The sequence below is a fragment of the Macaca nemestrina genome, chromosome 9 (assembly GCF_043159975.1).
Source record: "Macaca nemestrina isolate mMacNem1 chromosome 9, mMacNem.hap1, whole genome shotgun sequence".
In the NCBI taxonomy this organism is placed as follows: domain Eukaryota; kingdom Metazoa; phylum Chordata; class Mammalia; order Primates; family Cercopithecidae; genus Macaca; species Macaca nemestrina.
In genome coordinates, this window is record NC_092133.1 from 120963501 (window position 1) to 120980987 (window position 17487).

General features: G+C 37.5%; 1 protein-coding gene across 5 annotated transcripts in view; it reads right to left on the reverse strand.

Annotated features, from left to right (window-relative positions):
- LOC105480036 (armadillo repeat containing 3) overlaps positions 1-17487 on the reverse strand; it is a 115735-nt gene that overhangs the window by 65276 nt on the left and 32972 nt on the right. For all 5 annotated transcript variants that reach the window (XM_011738473.2, XM_011738471.2, XM_011738472.3 and 2 more), the window contains 4 exons: positions 14935-15003; positions 14498-14673; positions 11939-12133; positions 5560-5743 (listed from right to left, as the gene is read on the reverse strand). In XM_011738473.2, the coding sequence (XP_011736775.1) occupies positions 5560-5743; positions 11939-12133; positions 14498-14673; positions 14935-15003 (624 nt within the window). The remainder of the gene's footprint in view (positions 1-5559; positions 5744-11938; positions 12134-14497; positions 14674-14934; positions 15004-17487) is intronic.

Below are 17487 nucleotides of genomic sequence, written 5' to 3' on the forward strand. Positions count from 1 at the left end.
TATAAAACATAAAGCAAAGTTATTTAATATAAAATTACAAGACAAAGACCGATCACAATGGCTCACACCTGTAATCCCAGCACTTTGGGAGGCCGAGGTGGGCGGATCATGAGGTCAGGAGATCGAGACCGTCCTGGCTAACATGGTGAAACCCCGTCTCTACTAAAAATACAAAATATTAGCCGGGCTTGGTGGCAGGTGCCTGTAGTCCCAGCTACTAGGGAGGCTGAAGCAGCAGAATGGCGAGAACTCGGGAGGCAGAGCTTGCAGTGAGCCAAGATCACCACACCGCACTCCAGCCTGGGCGACAAGAGAAAATTACAAGAGAAAATAAAAATAATATAGTGGGAAACTTCCAACATACTACTCTTCATCTGTGATAGATCATGTAGCTAAAAAAAGAATAAGGATAAAACTGTACAATATAATTTATAAAATTGAACTAAAAGATAATCAAACTCTGCTTTCTACAGGAAATATATCTTTTTGTCTACTCAGAAAATATTTATTCATTGCATCCATTGTTTATCCTTATCTTCTGGAACAACACTTTGCATATAGCATGCATATGATAAATGTTTATTTAAATAGTAAGCAGAGTATGCCTTTCCAAGATTTAATAGAACACTTGTACAAATTGATCCTATACCAGGCCTCAAAGAAAATGCAATACTAGTCCAAAGCAAAGTTTGCATTTTTAACTATAAAAGAAAAATGTTAGGATGTATTGTTATTATTATTATTACTATTATTAAGGGTCTTGCTCAGTTACCCAGGCTGGAGTGCAGTAGCATGATCACATCTCACTGCAGCCTCAAACCCCTGGGCTCAAGTGATCTTCCTTCCTCAGCCTCCCAAGTAGCTGGGACTACAGGTGTACAACACCATGCATGGCTCATTTTTTAAGAATTTTGTGTAGAGATGGGGGGTCTTGCTCTGTTGCCTAGGCTGGTCTTGAACTCCTGGTGTCAAGTGATCTTCTCACCTCAAACCCCCAAAGTGCTAAGATTACAGGTGTGAGCCACCATACCCAGCTCCAAAATGCTACAAACTAAAATGAGGGACTTTGAGCTCTGGGTCCTGACTGAGAAAGATGATCTGGGGGCTCCCTGCAGGTCCTTCCCTCAAAGCATTGGCCCAATATGCTAATGTGGTTAAGAGACTAAAATACTTGCTGCATAAGACTGAAATGGAAAATAATGATAAATTAACCTATCTATAGTAATATAAAATGATGGTGCATACTTATAGCTTTCATAATACTTATCAACACATTTCAAGGAGGGTATAATAAACAAGAGGAAGTCCAGAAGAGGTAAGAGAATGATCCCAGGATGGCCTGAGGACGTGTGTGGAGAGAGATTAAACAAGATCTGAATTCTTCGGTCGGAAAGAGTGATGTTTGAAGGGAACATAATACAATCACAGATGACATACATGAAGTAAATACAGTTAGTCATTAGATTCTAACATAAAGACTGAGGAGACACAACTTGAAACTGGAATGTAGTTATTTTAGAACTAACATAAGGAAGTAGAATCAGAAAACATTAAGTGCCAGAAAGGATTTAAAGACCATCTGCTTGAATTCCTTTGTATTACAAATAAAGAACCAATTTCAACAAATGATGCTAGGAAAAATTTATATCTACATGAAAAAGGATGAACTGGGACCATAATTTTATACCCTATATAAAAATAAACTCAATGTATCAAGACCTAAATGTAAGAGCCACAACTACAAAACTCCTAGAAGAAAACATAGGGCAAAAGCTTTATGATATTTGGTAATGAGTTATTGGATACGACACCAACAGCAAACAGCATAGGCAATGAAATAGATACATTGGATTGCATTACAATTTAAAACTTTTGTGCATCAAAGCACACAATCAACAGAGTGAAAAGGCAACCCATAGAATGGGAGAAACTATTTTCAAATAATATCTGATAAGGGGTTAATATCCAGAATATATGAAGAACTTGTGTAACTCAGCATCAAGAAAACAACTCGATCAAAAAATGGGAGAAGGACTTGGATATCTCCAAAGAAGATATGCAAGTGGCCAATAAGCACACAAAAAAGATGCTCGAAGTTGCTCATCATTAGGGACATGCAAATAAAAAGCACAATGAGACAGCACCTCACACCCATTAGAATGGCTACTATCAACAAACAGAAAATAACAAGTGTTGGCCAGGATGTGGAGAAATTGGAACTCTTGTGCATTGGTTATGGGAATATAAAATGGTACAGCTGCTACAGAAAAAGATATGGCAGTTTCTCAAAAAAATTAAAAATAGAAAACAGGTGTGGTGGCTCACACCTGTAATCCTAGCACTTTGGGAGGCTGAGGCAGGTGGATTGCCTGAGGTCAGGAGTTCGAGACCAGCTTGGCTAACATGGTGAAACCATGTCTCTACTACAAATACAAAAATTAGCTAGGTGTGGTGGTGTGCACCTGTAGTCCCAGCTCCTCAGGAGACTGAGGCAGGAGAATCGCTTGAAGCCAGGAGGTGGAGGTTGCAGTGAGCTGAGATCACACCATTGCACTCCAGCCTAGGTGACAGAGTGAGACTGTCTCCAAAAAAAAAAAACCTAAAAATATAATTACCATATGACTCAGTAACTCCACTTCTAGGTACATATCCAAAAGAATTGAAATCAGGGACTCAAAGAGGTATCTGTACACCCACATTCTTAGCAACATTATTCATGTTAACCAAAAGGCAGATGCAACCAACTGTCCATCCAGGGTTGAAAGGATAAACAACCTTTTGTTTGTGGTCTTTACAGACAATGGAATATTCTTCGGCCTTAAGGGAGGAAATTGTGATAAATGCTACAACATGAATGAACCTTGAGGACATCATGCTAAGTGCAGTGCATTTGCAAAAGGACAAATGCTGTATGATTCCACATATATGAGGGATCTAGAGTCATCAAATTCATAGAGACGAAGAATAGTGATTGCCAGGAGTCTGCATGAAGAAGGAGTAGGAATTATTGTTTAATTGGTGTACTTTTAGTTTTGCTAAATGAAAAGATTTCTATGGATGGACAGCACCACAAAAATGTGAATACATTTAATGCCACTGAACTCTACACTTAAAAATGATGAAGATGGTAAATTTCATATTTGTATTTCACCACAATTTTAAAAACAAGAATAGGATTGATTCCTTTTCTTCAAGCAAAACCGCTCCACTTCTTGGGTTCTCCATTCCTGTGAGTGGCACCATTTTACTTGCAGCTGTCTAAGCCAGAAACCTGGCCTCATCCTTAGTGTAGCCTTCTTCCTTTTTCAACTAACGTAGTCATTCAAAAATACTCACACATGTGCCGGTGGTTCTCCTTGCAAAGTGCCTCGAGCCAATCCCGAACACCACATCTCTGTTTTCAGGCACCTTCACATCTCACCCAGGTTACTACAGCAACCCCCTTTTGGTCTTCTGTGTCTGGTGCTAAACATTTCCAATCTCTTCTCCACTTTGCAACATGAGTTCTCTTAAGTGCAAATCTGTGATGTTCCCTCCCTTCTCTGAGTAACTTCAATGGCTCTTTGTTTCCATTAAAAAAAAGTCCAAAATCCTTAACTGGGCTAATAATGTCCGTGAGCACTGGGCTCCTCACTACATGCATAGCCTGAGTGTTCCGTGTTCTATGGCATTCTGGTCATTAGCCATTCTGAAAGCTTTTGGTTCTGGAACTTACCATGTTGTCCCTCCTCTGGCTTTTATACACAGTGGTCTTTCTCAGAACCACTTCTCCTCCTCCATCCTGTCTGAACCTTCTTTGACCAGACAATTTATCTTATTTACTCTAGGTCCTAGCTTGTTAATCACTGATTTCAGGAATATTTTTCTGATCCAGATCTGTGCCAGGAGCCTTCCTGGGTGATCCTGTGTTTCCATCATTAATCACTTTGAACACTGCATTGTGATTGCCTGTTTACTTTCCTGTTCTGGGTGAGGGCTCAATAAGAAATCATGAGTAAATGAATATATACATTGTTCTGGAGAAGTTGTAGCTCACCCAAAATCACTTAAGTAGGTCATTACAACGCCAGTAGTGGAACTAGTACTAGAACTCTAGTACCAGGAACTCTGTCCAGCATATTTTCCAGTACTATGGCACATGATGGGTAGGCATCATCAAACTTCCACCTCAAAATGAGTAAGAACAGACTTAGAATGACCCAGCCACATTTGATACATATAAATACTCTCCAAAGAGATGCTGTGATATGCAAACATTTTAGGTGTGACTTTGTCCATGTCTCCCCATTTTACTTCTCTTTAGGTCTCAATTAGCTAAGGACTGGGATAGAAGGAAAAGAGAACTGACCAGCTATGATAATGCCTAAGTTCCATTTGATAGAATACTGGATAAACCAACTTTTGCCAATATTAAAAAACCTTGATTTCATAACCAGTCTCTCAAATAGGCATTTATATTGTAACTCATGAGGCCCCTCTATGCACACTACATACTGGACAGTGAAATCTTGCTTACTGCATTAAAGCTTTGCCTTGAAGAAATCCAGTGTGTGCTGAAAAGGAAGTGTTTCCCATAGTATACACACAGATAGATATACAGATGTGAGTATATATGTTTAGATATAAATCACTTAAAATAGTCAATGCTGTCATCATTTATAAAAGTAGTGGTGCAGAAGGGGAAAAATAAAATCACATCTTTTATTAGATAAAAGACTCCAAATACACATAAATTAAAACTATAATTTCATCTTCTGTACTTGTGATGTAATTAATCTCTCATATTTTACAGTTTTATGTCAACTTGTCACTGAAATGCAAATTGTATTATGTATATAGTATGAGCATATTGTTTTTCACAGCTATGTAACATGGTGCTACTAGACTCCAGCTGAAACTTGGAAATTACTTTATAGATATCATTGTGAATGGGGATTTCTTCAATGCTTTCAGGTTCACAAACAATACATACATTCTGTATAATTCCAAATTCAAGCAAAATAAAGGCTTAAGACTTAATATAGAAATGAATTGTTTTTTGAAAAATAGGATAATGAAATCATATTGAGTTCTTCATATCCCTGACAAATCTCTAACTCATTGGAACTGAAATGAGTTTGGACTTAAGTAGTAAATATAGCACTATTCTCAAATGGTTTTTTAAAAGCAGACAAATACTCTAGGGTTTGTTAGTACTAATCAAAATTGAGACAAGAGGAATTATATATGCTTTGTTTATATAAAATAAGACATGGCAGGGTGCGGTGGCTCATGCTTGTAACTCAGTCAAAGTGGGCAGATTGCTTGAACCCAGGAGTTCTAGAGTAGCCTGAGCAACATAGTGAAACCATGTCTCTACAAAAAATACAATTAGCCAGGCATGGTGGTGCACGCCTGTAGTTCCAGCTACTAGGAAGGCTGAGGTGGCAGAATCACTTGCAACCTGGGGAGCTTGAGGCTGCAGTGAGCTGTGATCATGCCACTGCTCTCCAGCCTGAGCAATAGAGCGAGACCCTGTCTCAAAATAAATAAAATAAAATAAAATAAAATGAGACATACGATCATAAGCTGCTTTAGTAATGGCTTTTGCTGCATTCTTCTGAATATCAGGAATTGTAGAGTTTTCTGCAAATGACAGGAGCTTTTTAAGACCCCCTGTCTGCTGAATCTGCACCATAGTATCCATGTCTTCAAGGCAATTGGCTATCACTGCAAGTGCTTCTATATGAAGGTCATTCAATTCCTAATAATAAAAGCAAATACAACTTTAGAAAGTTGTACTAAAAGAAAGGTACATTTCCCAAATTTGACTACAAGAGGAAATACAGTCAGTCAGAACACAATGTAATGAATTTTGTTGTGACAGAGGCCCCAGGGAACAGGAGTTCTGCTTATCAAAGTAACATCACTCTTCTTGGCCATGTGCCCTGTCTTTTCTCCTTTCTCTTACTCCAAAATGTGTTATGGATAAAAAGTAATGCTAGGGAGGAAACTTCCAGAAATGGTAGCCAATGAAGTTGCTCATACAGTCTTCCACAAAAAACAATTTTGAAATCTGGAGAAAACATTTTTTTAAAAGCAAGACAGAAGCTGATGAAAATATATACTTCAAAATAATTTGTGACTGTAAGAGAAGTATTGTGAGTGTGTGGCCATCTTGCCTGAGGAAATCTACTGAATCCCCACAGCTATAGAAAACTGCAGTTTTACCTAAATAGCTAGAAATGTAAAGGGGAAATCCCAAAAGTGAGAAATGTTCGGAAGGATAATCCACCATCATGAAGGGAAGGAACTCACTTTCACAGCAAATACATTGTGGCCAATGTTCATGGAATTTACTGGTTTTACCATGTTGCCCACCATCCTGAAGCAGCTGGCTTGATAGAATGGCCTTTTGAAGACTCAGTTACAGCACCAGCTAGTTGGCAATACCTTGCAGGGCTTGGGCAGGGTTCTCCAGAATGCTGTATATGCTCTGATTCAGTGTCTACCATATGGTGCCGTTTCTCCCATAGCCAGGATTTGTGGGTCCAGGAAGGGTAAACATCACCTAAGAATTTTGCGTCTTCTTCTGGGGTAAGCATTGGGAAATATTTGGTTGTGTATAGGATAGTTGTATCATGTTAGGTAAAAGTATGATCTCATCATTGTCTTTATTTGAAGATTATGATTTAAGATGCATATGGGTACCAAATTGACAAGGAGAAAACTTGCGATGAATTTTTATCTGGGCCACAGTACTCAACTATTTGGCCAAATATTATCCTAGATGTTTGTGAAAGTACTTTTTATATGAAATTAATGTTTAAAACAGACGTTGAGTAAAACAGATTACCCTCCATGATGTGGGTGGACCTCATCTAATCAGCTGAAGGCCTTAATAGGAAAAGACTGATCTACCTGGCCACAGAGGGAATCCTGCCAGTAGAGCACCCCTGGACTCAAATTACAACACTTCTCTGGGTCTTCAACCTACTGGTCTAACCTGTGGATGTGGGACTTGCCAAGCCTCCAAAATCACATGAGCCAATTCCTTAAAACAACTACCCGCCCACCCCCCTCCAACACACACCCACTGACATGGTTTGGCTCTGTGTCCTAACCCAAATATCGTCTCAAATTGTGATCTCCAGGCAAATTAACTAACATAATCCCCATGTGTCAAGGGAGGGACCTGATGGGAGGTGATTGGATCATGGGGGCAGCTCCCCCATGCTGTTCTCGTGACAGTGAGTTCTCATGAGATCTAATGGTTTTATACGTGTTTGACAGTTCCTCCTTCACATGCTCATCTGCTGCCGTGTAAGATGAGCCTGTTTCTCCTTCTGCTATGATTATAAGTTTCCTGAGGCCTCCTCAGCCACTAGGATCTGTGAATCAATTAAACCTCTTTTCTTTATAAATAACCCAGTCTCAGGTGGTTCTTTATAGCAGTGTAAAAATGGACTAATACACCCATATACACAGGCACATGTACAATATACATGCATCATGTTGGTTCTATTTCTCTAGAGAACTCTAATATATGGTATAACTCAAAATCTGAGTATAAACTATTCCCAGACCCCTGACTGACCACTAAACTACACATGCATGGAAGAGATCCCAGGAACCCTGGTGAAAATAAAGAGTCAAGGACTACAAAACATTGTATCTTATCCTTGAAGAGGGAGCTGTGCTAGGTGAGATTTATTACTTTACTGCTTTTAAATATGGTGCATTCCTCAATCCATGTGCAGCTCGTCTGGCGGAGTGCTGAAACCTTACTGTTCGGAGGTGTTAGAGGTCAGAGCCTGAGACTGATAGAGGAGCCACAGGTGACCGCCAAACTGTAGAAGCTCTGGGGAGACCTCCATGGAGTCAGGCTAAAAACAGCAGCAACCAGAAACTATAAGAACTGAGCAGAGATACCAGCTGCACCACTAGTGAGACAAAGTGTGTAGTTCACCACCTACTAGAGCAAAATAGCCACAATCCTCAGACGGGCACAACAGAATCTGGAATCACTAGAAAGTATTATCTACAATGCTCATTCTTAACCATGCAAAAAAGAAACAGGAAAGTGTGACTCAAAGTCAGAAAAAAAGGCAGTCAATAGAAATCTACTCTGATAGGGCCAGATGTTGGTGGATTAAGTAATTAAAGACTTTAAAGCAGCTATGATAAATATGTTCACAGAGGAAAGCTCAATAGAGAAATGACACTTCAAACATGGAAATTTAAGACTTGAAAAGTACAAAAACTAGAAAAAATCACTAGATGGACTAAACAGCAGATTAGAGATGCCAAAAGAATCAGATAAATTGAATAGAGATCAAAAGATGTTATTTAATCCAAAAAATTGAAGAAAAATATGCAAAGCTTTAGAGTCTTGTAAAATATCAAGCGAGACAACATATGTGTAATTGGGCTCCAGAGGGAAAGAAGGAATAGGAAAAATATTTGCATACATAATGACTGAAAAATTCCATGATTGGCAGAAAACACTAATTTACAGATCTAAGAAGGTCAAGCACCCCAAGCAGGAGATACAATTATATCACTTCGATGCAGAAGAGAAATGCAGAAAGCCAAAGATAAAGAGCAAAGTGTTAAAAGCAGCCAAAGAAAAGTGACACATCATGTACAGGAAGATAGTTAAGCTTGATGGCTGAATTTTCATCAGAAATATTGGCATTCAGAAGAAATTTAAAAATGCTAAAAAGAAAAAACTAGCAGCCAAGAATTTTGTATCAAGCAAAAATATCTTTTCAAAATTAAAGGCAAAAGGAAGCTACTTCCAGATAAATTTAAAAGACAGAATTCATGCCATTATATTCACACTATAAGAAATGCTAAATGAGGTTCTCCAGAAGGAAATGACCCTGATGACAACGTGGATCTACAGGAAAAAATGAAATCAGAAATCATAAATATGTGAGTAAATATAAAATATTAAATATTGATGGACAGATGAATATATGCATAAGTACTAGACAAACACATATGAATGTATAATCCTTAATGTCTTGAGGACACATGATATGGGACTCTTCAAAACAATTATTACATTGTGTGGTTGGGTTTATAATGGACACAGACATAAAATATGTAACAATATTAACAGTAGGAAAAGTAGAGATATTGTTAAAAGGTTCTAGTATTTTACTTCAAGTAGTTCAATATTAACTCTAGACTATTATAAGTTAAAGTTAAGTTGCATATTGTAATCACTACAGCAACCACTAAAAATAGAACAAACAAATATAGCAAAAAAGCCAAGAGAAGAATTACAATGTAACACTAAAAAAATTAACACTACAGGGGCTGGGTGCAGTGGCTCATGCCTGTAGTCCCAGCACTTTGGGAAGCCAAGGCAGGAGGATCACCTGAGGTCAGGAGTTTGAGACCAGCCTGGCCAACACAGTGAAACCCCCCTTTCTACCCAAAATACAAAAATTAGCTGGGTGTAGTGGCACATGCCTGTAATCCCAGCTACTTGGGAGGCTGAGTAGGAAAATCACTTGAACCCAGGAGGTGGAAGTTGCAGTGAGCCAAGATCGTGCCACTGCACTGCAGCCTAGGTGACAGAGCAAGACTCCATCTCAAAAAAAAAAAAAAAATTAACACTACAAAAGGCAGGAAGAGAGGAACTGTGGAATAAAGCAACAGGTCAGACAAATAAACAAATGGCAAGCTTAAATATAACCAAATCAATCATTTTATGATAATTGAAAACGAAGCAAAAGATAATTAAGTAGAAACTGACATATTAATATGTGTTCATTCCATATACATATATTATCTCTTTAGTTCCTTTTAAAAAGTGTTTTATATTTTTTAGTGTACAGATTTAGCAAAAATTTTGATAAATTTATCTCCATGTAGTTCATATTTTAGGAATGTATTATAAGTCCAATTGTACTTTTTGTTTTGCTGTTTTGTTCATTGCTCACATATAGAAATACGATACATTTTTATGTATTGAACTTTCATCCTGCGACCTCGATAGATCTATTTATTAGTTCTAGTAAGTTTCTGTAGTCTTCTTAGGATCTTCTGTACATGTGGTCATACAATCTGAATAAATATAGATGCAATCTGCGAATAAATACAGTTTTACTTCTTCCTTTCCAGTTTGTTAGTCTTTTTGTTTGTTTGTTTTTGTGAGATGGAGTCTTGCTCAGTTGCCAGGCTGGAGTGCAGTGGTGCGATCTCGGCTCACTGCAACCTTCAACCCCCTGGTTCAAACGATTCTTCTGCCTCAGCCTCCCAGGTAACTGGGATTACAGGCACTTGCCACCATGCCCAGCTAATTTTTGTGTTTTTAGTAGAGATGGGGTTTCACCATGTTGGCCAAGATGGTCTTGATCTCCTGACCTCATGATCTGCCCACCTCAGCCTCCCAAAGTGCTGGGATTATAGGTGTGAGCCACTGCGCCTGGCCCCAGTTTGTTAGTCTTTTGTGTTACTTATTTATTTGGCCTTATTGCCCTGGTTCCAACCTCCAGGACAATGCTGAATAAAAATTATGGGAGCAGACACCTGTGCCTTGTACCTACTCTTAGGTGAGGATGGGGACGAGCATTTTTATTTTTCACTCTCTATATTTTTGTGTTCTTTGAGTTTTTCCCATTAGAATATATACACATCAGTTCTTAAAAAATCCTTCTCACATATTTCCTAGCTCTAACCATAGGCAAGTTATTCAACCTCTTTGAGAGGCATTTTCCTTATCTGTATAATAGGATTAATGCTATAATAGGTATATATGATTATATACGTAATGATACAATTATTACCAATACTTTCATTTCATAGATAAAAATACCATCACATTCCTCAAAGAATTACAAATTTAATAAAATCACAATGCCTGCCACCTAGTAGGTGCTTCCATCCCTTTTCCTAATTAAAAAAAGACAGGTAAAATATCAGATAGGCGAGAATATGTGGCATATCAGATAAACCCTGTTGTTTGTCACTTTCTACCTGTGTGACATAAGGCAAATTAAGTAACATTTCTGGTTTCAGTTCCCCTTTTAAACAGGATAAAATGTTTGCTATACAGTGTTACTAGCATTTTGCATCACAAATGTAATTATAGGGGATCACATATGGGATCCACAAATCAAAGGCAGGTAGGTCCACATGACTGGGAACATGCTTGTGCCATCTCTGCTCTTTTATATTGTACTTCATTTTCCCAGTGCTGTATAGTCAAACTGAGTTCTGGCTTTTTAGAAAAAATTTAACAATTAGATAGTTTGAAACATAATACAAAGTTATTACTCTATTGTACTCCTTCAATATGTTCCTATCTCTGGAATCTCTAAGAGGTACTTCAAGCAGATTTCTGTTATTAGAATTAACTTAATTTACTAAATATTAAAGTAGGGATACTGGATCTGAAATCTGTTTATTACTGTTTCACTAAGGAGTTAGTGGCTAAAGACACCGGACACATTCAGAAGCGATCTGGACCACTCAAGTCAATTAAATGGTTTTCAATAAACTGTTAGATGAGTTTTTGTAACCAAGAGATCCTAGAAGGCACAGATATTCTTAAAGTTTGATTCTTAAGGGGCTTATTAGCAACTGTGGACATTTAACTCCAATATTATTAAAATGTATATAGAAGGTAAATTATGCTTCTGCTTTATCCCAGAGAAAACCATAAGGAAGGTTAAAAGACTCACCCTAGGGGTTTTAGGAAATCAAGAGGAAGATCATAGACAAGAATTTAAAAATCTTAAGTTTGATAAACCAGAAGGCTTTTAAAATTAGTTTATAATGGTCCCTACAATTAGCCTGATTTAAACAGGCCAATAACCTTTATGTAGCAATAAGCAAATTAATCCATTACACTTAATACACATTAAATATAATAAAATTTCATTTTAAACATTTGGGAGAGATACATTTCCTCATAGAGAGTCAAATGAATGAAACTAAATACCTTAGTTTCTAGGATCTTAATAAGATGGTCCAATCCTTGATTGTCTCTTAGCATTGTTCGAGACTCCTTATCATTTGTAATAACACCTAAGGTTTTGAGAGCCAACAACTGAATCACTGGATATTCTGACTTCAAGAGCTCTAAGATAGGAGGTATTGCATTTAGTTCTTGAAGTGTAGTTCGACACTGAAAATCCTGCCGCAAAATACAGATAATCAAAACAATATTTTTTTTAAGCAAAATACATTAAGAATGGAGAAATTCTGTTTTCTAACACAAGAACATAAGTTACAATTTTCCCATCTTTTACTCCAGATTCCCTTCCAAAATAACTCACAAAAATAAGAAATCTTTCCATTGACAACACCAAAATTTATTTTAACTGTAATATGTAGATATTGTCTACAACAAAATATACATGGTCTATGTCTTTTGTAGTATCTATTGTTTATTAGACAGCAAATTCTGATTACTCTAAACAGCATTATAATAAAATCTATGCATAATAAAATTCTTTTCACACTTGGATACACTGCTTCAAATAGTAATTAATACAATGATATGGCATTGATTCCTTATTATCTCATTCAAATGGATTCTTTATGAAATACTTATTAGCATGCAGTACTGTTGACAGGCCCTCTGCATGCAAATTTAAAGCAGGTTTATTCAGATACATGACCTTTATTTAAGACATTTACACAATCAAGAGGTCATTGTAATCCAGACAATTGTTGTGCTTGTATGTCTGTGATTCTGTGTGAGTGAAGAAGTGGGTGGTTGGGGGAGCTTAAGAAAACAAGCCAAGAAGCCATGAAAAGCTCCCAAACTCTTTTAAGACATGACACCTTTAATCAAAACATTTATAAATAATCAAAACATATATAAAATATACTATTTTATATTTACACTATTTTTTATATTTTACTATTTTACTATATGTATTTATAAGGCAGAAAAGACTCCAATTGTAGCTTAGCTTTCCCCTGTCCATCCTTCAGTTGATCACTAATATTCAGCTTCCTTTAGACACAATTGTAGGTTGCTTTTTGTCATGGATTGAATTGTATCCCTCCAAAATAAGTGTTGAAGTCCTAACCCCAGTACCTCATAATGTGACCTTATTGAAAACAGGGTCATTGCAGATGTAATTAGTTAAGATGAGGTCGTCCTGGAGTAAGGTGGGCCTTTAGTGGTGTCCTTGTACAATTAGTGTCCTTAGGAGAGAGAGATGACAGAGGGAGAGCTTGCTGGAATGCAACCACAAGCCAAGGGATGCCACCAATGGATGGCCACTACATGAAGATGGGAAGAGGAGAGGAAGGGTCTTATGTAGTCTCAGCAGGGATGTGGTCCTACTGACACCTTGATTTTGGACTTCTGGCCTCCAGAACTGTGACTGTTTGTAGTTTTAAGCCACCTAGTTTGTAGTACTTTGTTACAGCAGCCCGAGGAAACTCATACACATTTTTAAGCCAGTACTGCTGTTAAGAACCGTGGAGGTAATTATTTTTATTTCTTCTTGATTAAAACAATAGGGAAATATTGCTGTAAGGAGTCTTTGGATTTAAAACACAAATATGCTTACAGGAATATTTAATCAAATGATGTAAAGTCAAAGTAATGGGAGAAGGGAAAAGAGGGACTAAGCTTCCTCTTTAGGATGTCTTTTTTAGGGAGGGAGGAGGAGTGGCAACTGCATGCTGGGCCAGGAATTTTGCTTTTGCTGCCTTTTGACATGAGCCTGTTTGTCTCTCTCTGCCTGGATACGTTTCCTCTCCATTAATCCTCTTCTTCACTCTCGTTTTGGTATCTCCTCATTTCTTACTCTATTGATGGCCATTTAAAATTTGTGTCTTTCCAATTTCCGGTGATCTACAGTTCATCAAATGTGCATGATAATTGTTAAGGAATCTAAGCAGCAGAGAAGGCTGTTCAAAGTATCAGGAAGCTGACCTGCTGTGGGCGTTAGGGTGTGTGTGTGTGTGTGTGTGTGTGTGTGTGTTCCCGGGGTGGGGGTTCAAAGGACAGGACTGTAGGGGAGGGGAAGGTTGACAGTTTATTTCCATGACAAAGGAAAACAGCACAGTGAGGTGGCATCTTGCTATTGTGGACAATGAATTCTGTTCTGCACACTCAGATCATTAGATTTTTAGCAACAAATAAGCCTAAACCAAAATCTCAGTACATTGAATAGGGTATATATTACATCCGAGGTGCTTAGACCACCAGGGTTCAATCAATAGTAACTGCCCAGGTTCCGCTTATTAGATTTCTTGTTTCAAAAGAAGTACATTTTATTTGCATGCCATTCTATTCTTTAAAAATGGAAATACATTTCCAAAATACTTTTTCATAGGAAACAATGACTTATGTGAAAATTGAAAGATATCTACATTAAGCTTCCATTATTTTTTTTCTCTGAATGATAAATACCAGTAAAAAGAAGATCTAATGATGCAAAACTGGTGAGTTTTTAAAAGCTTTTTTCTATTTTTAATGGGAAAATAAATTCTAAAATCAGCTTTCGTCAGAACACTTTTTAGAAATTAATCTTACCTGCACCAAGTTGTAAATGCATTCCATAGAATTCTTCTTTACATCCGGGTCTGGGCTACTCAGTAGTCTGATGAGTGGCTCTAATCCCCCATGTTCAAATATTTGCACTTTACTGGTGTACTCTGCAGACATGTTTGCTAGACAAAGGCTAGCAAACTCATGGATAACTACTTCTTCTGTGTATCAAAAATAAATAACACAAGTATGCCAACTGCTTATTATTCAGTCACTACTTTAAAATATGCTTTGGAAACCAAAGCTCTGCAAATTTTATCTTGCTTATAGCTCACCTTTTTTATAAACTCAAAATTGAGTTGTGGTTTGAGAGATTTTAATAACACTTCACAATAGCTCATGAATGATTTTCAATATATAGTTTGATCAACTGTAAAAAAACCAGTTCCATTTTTTAAAACAGATACAGAATGCAAAGTTACCTTCTGGAGCGAGCTGGGCAATGACAGAATTCATGACATCTAACTCCCTTAACAATTTTTTAACATCATCTACAAAGGAAGAAACAGAATATTGATGTTTATTGATAATAATAATAGGCCGGGTATGGTGGTTCATGACTGTAATCCCAGCATTTTGGAAGGCTGAGGCAGGTGAATCACTTGAGGTCAGGAGTTCAAGACCAGCCTGGCCAACATGGTGAAACCCCTACCTTATTAAAAATACAAAAATTGGCCAGGTATGGTAGCTTGTACCTGTAATCCCAGCTACTTGGGAGGCTGAGGCAGGAGAATCGCTAGAACCTGGGAGGCAGAGGTTGCAGTAAGCTGAGATCACGCCACTGAAATCTAGCCTGGGCAACGGAGTGAGACCCTGTCTCAAAATAATAATGATAATGGCAGTATCTACTGAACACTCCCTTATGAGACAGGTAATATTATTATCTCATTTTACAGATGAGGAAATTGAGGCTCAAAACCACACAGCAAGTGGTGGGGCAGGTTTCTTGCCTAGGTGGGGCCAACCCACTACATTCTGTAGCCTGCTGTATTCCTCAATCCTGAGCTGTACTTCCTTCTAAGACACTAAAAACAATAACCATAAAAGTGCAAAATGTGCCTAGAACACATATTAGAAGAGTTGAGTTACTGTGTCCTACATTCATTTATTATGTAATAGTAATCTTTGTGTGTGTGTGTTTTGCTGGGAGGGTATTTTTAAATTCTGATTTTAATAAATCTTGTACAGAATGCAAATAAGAATTATCCAGCCTATTTCAATTAATACATCTTGATTGCTTACATTCAATTTGATTATTAGAAATGCCAAAAATGCTTAAAAATAAGTATATTGACTGTTGTAAAGTACATTTTATACTATTTTTGTCAGCCTAATTAAAGCTAGACAGGTATGCCTGTGTGCAGGGCTCTACCCTCAGTGCCACTACTAACCACCTGCATGACTTTGGGCAAATAAACGAATGCTTTGAGGTATCTATCCTACTTTTAAGATAAAGAGTTGCATAAGAGGTATTACAAAGCTTTGTGTGTGTGTGTGTTTTGAGACAGGGTTTCACTCTGTCACCCAGGCTGGGGTGCAGTGGTGTGACCATGGCTCACTGCAGCCTCAGTCTCCTGGGCTCAAGCAATCCTCCCACCTCAGCCTCCCAAAGTGCTGGGATTACAGGCGTGAGCCACCATGCCTGGCCACAAAATATTTTTGTTTCTCAGATTCCATGGTATGTAAATAGAATAAAACATAAGAAATAAAAAAAAACTTCCCTTTTTTGGTTATAATTTTCCTTTTTTGTTTTTGGTTAAACATTCAATGTGATACTGATATAGAATTGTTACACAGATAATCCTTGTGATAAATTTAGGAGAGCCCATAATTCAATTGAGTACTGCCTTATTTTAACTTCTCTATGCCTCTGTTAGCTCAGATGTAAAGGAAATAATAATAGTACCTACTTCACAGGGCTGTTAGATAGGATTAAATGATTTAATATATCAGTAGCACTTAGCACAGTGCCTGGCCCCTTGTCAGTGCATGTAAGTGTTATCTAGTATTATTATCACAGTCTAAGTCGGTGGGACATGCACTCCGCCATGACTGTCCTCATCCTGTTGCTATCTCGGGAAACACTCCCAGACTGCAGCCTTAGAGCACAACTACCATCAGAGCTCCCAAAGTCACTGCCTTCCACTGACTCCTCGCAGAGGGCCCCAGCAAAAGCAGTCTCTAGCTGAGGCTGTAATGGCACAGACGCCACATAAAACCGCCCTTCCACGTCTCTCCCCAACTTCCACTCATAACTGTCCCTGAACACACTCATACCACAAATCCCTGCTGGACATGGAATAAGGAGGCCTCACTGTCATCACACGGGGTCCAGGGAAAATGGCGAGCAGCGGGTAGGCAGGAAAGCTAGGAAAGAATTTGTACTTGTGTTTTGCTGAGATTATCATAAGATGGGAAAGTATAATGATTTTAGCTACATACCATGATAGGCATGTGTTTATTCATAGCTACCTACGTTTAATGTTAGAATTCAGTCTCCACTAAGAGTGTCATTTAAAATTTATTATGAGTTACAGGGTTTTTGGTGACTGACTCAAAAACTACCATTAGAAAATGACAAGGAAAACATATCCTGTTCATAAGTCAGAGACTGCCTTTATTGGCATGGTGGTCAAACTGATATTCTAATGGACCTAATAGTGTCTTTTAACTAATATTATTATACCGTCATATCATATGATACTAATATGTTATTTAATATATAATGTATAATTACATATTAATATATTATACTAATGATACATAATATAATTGATATTAATTGTATTCTTGATATTAATCACATAATGTTAATCATGTACACGATTAATATTACATAGTATATATTATATATTAATAGAATAATAATATGACATATATGATTCCAAGCAAGTAATAGGTCTAAGAAGTAAATGCACTTTTTAAAATTTATTCTTTTGAGACAGTCTCACTCTGTCGCCCGGGCTGGAGTACAG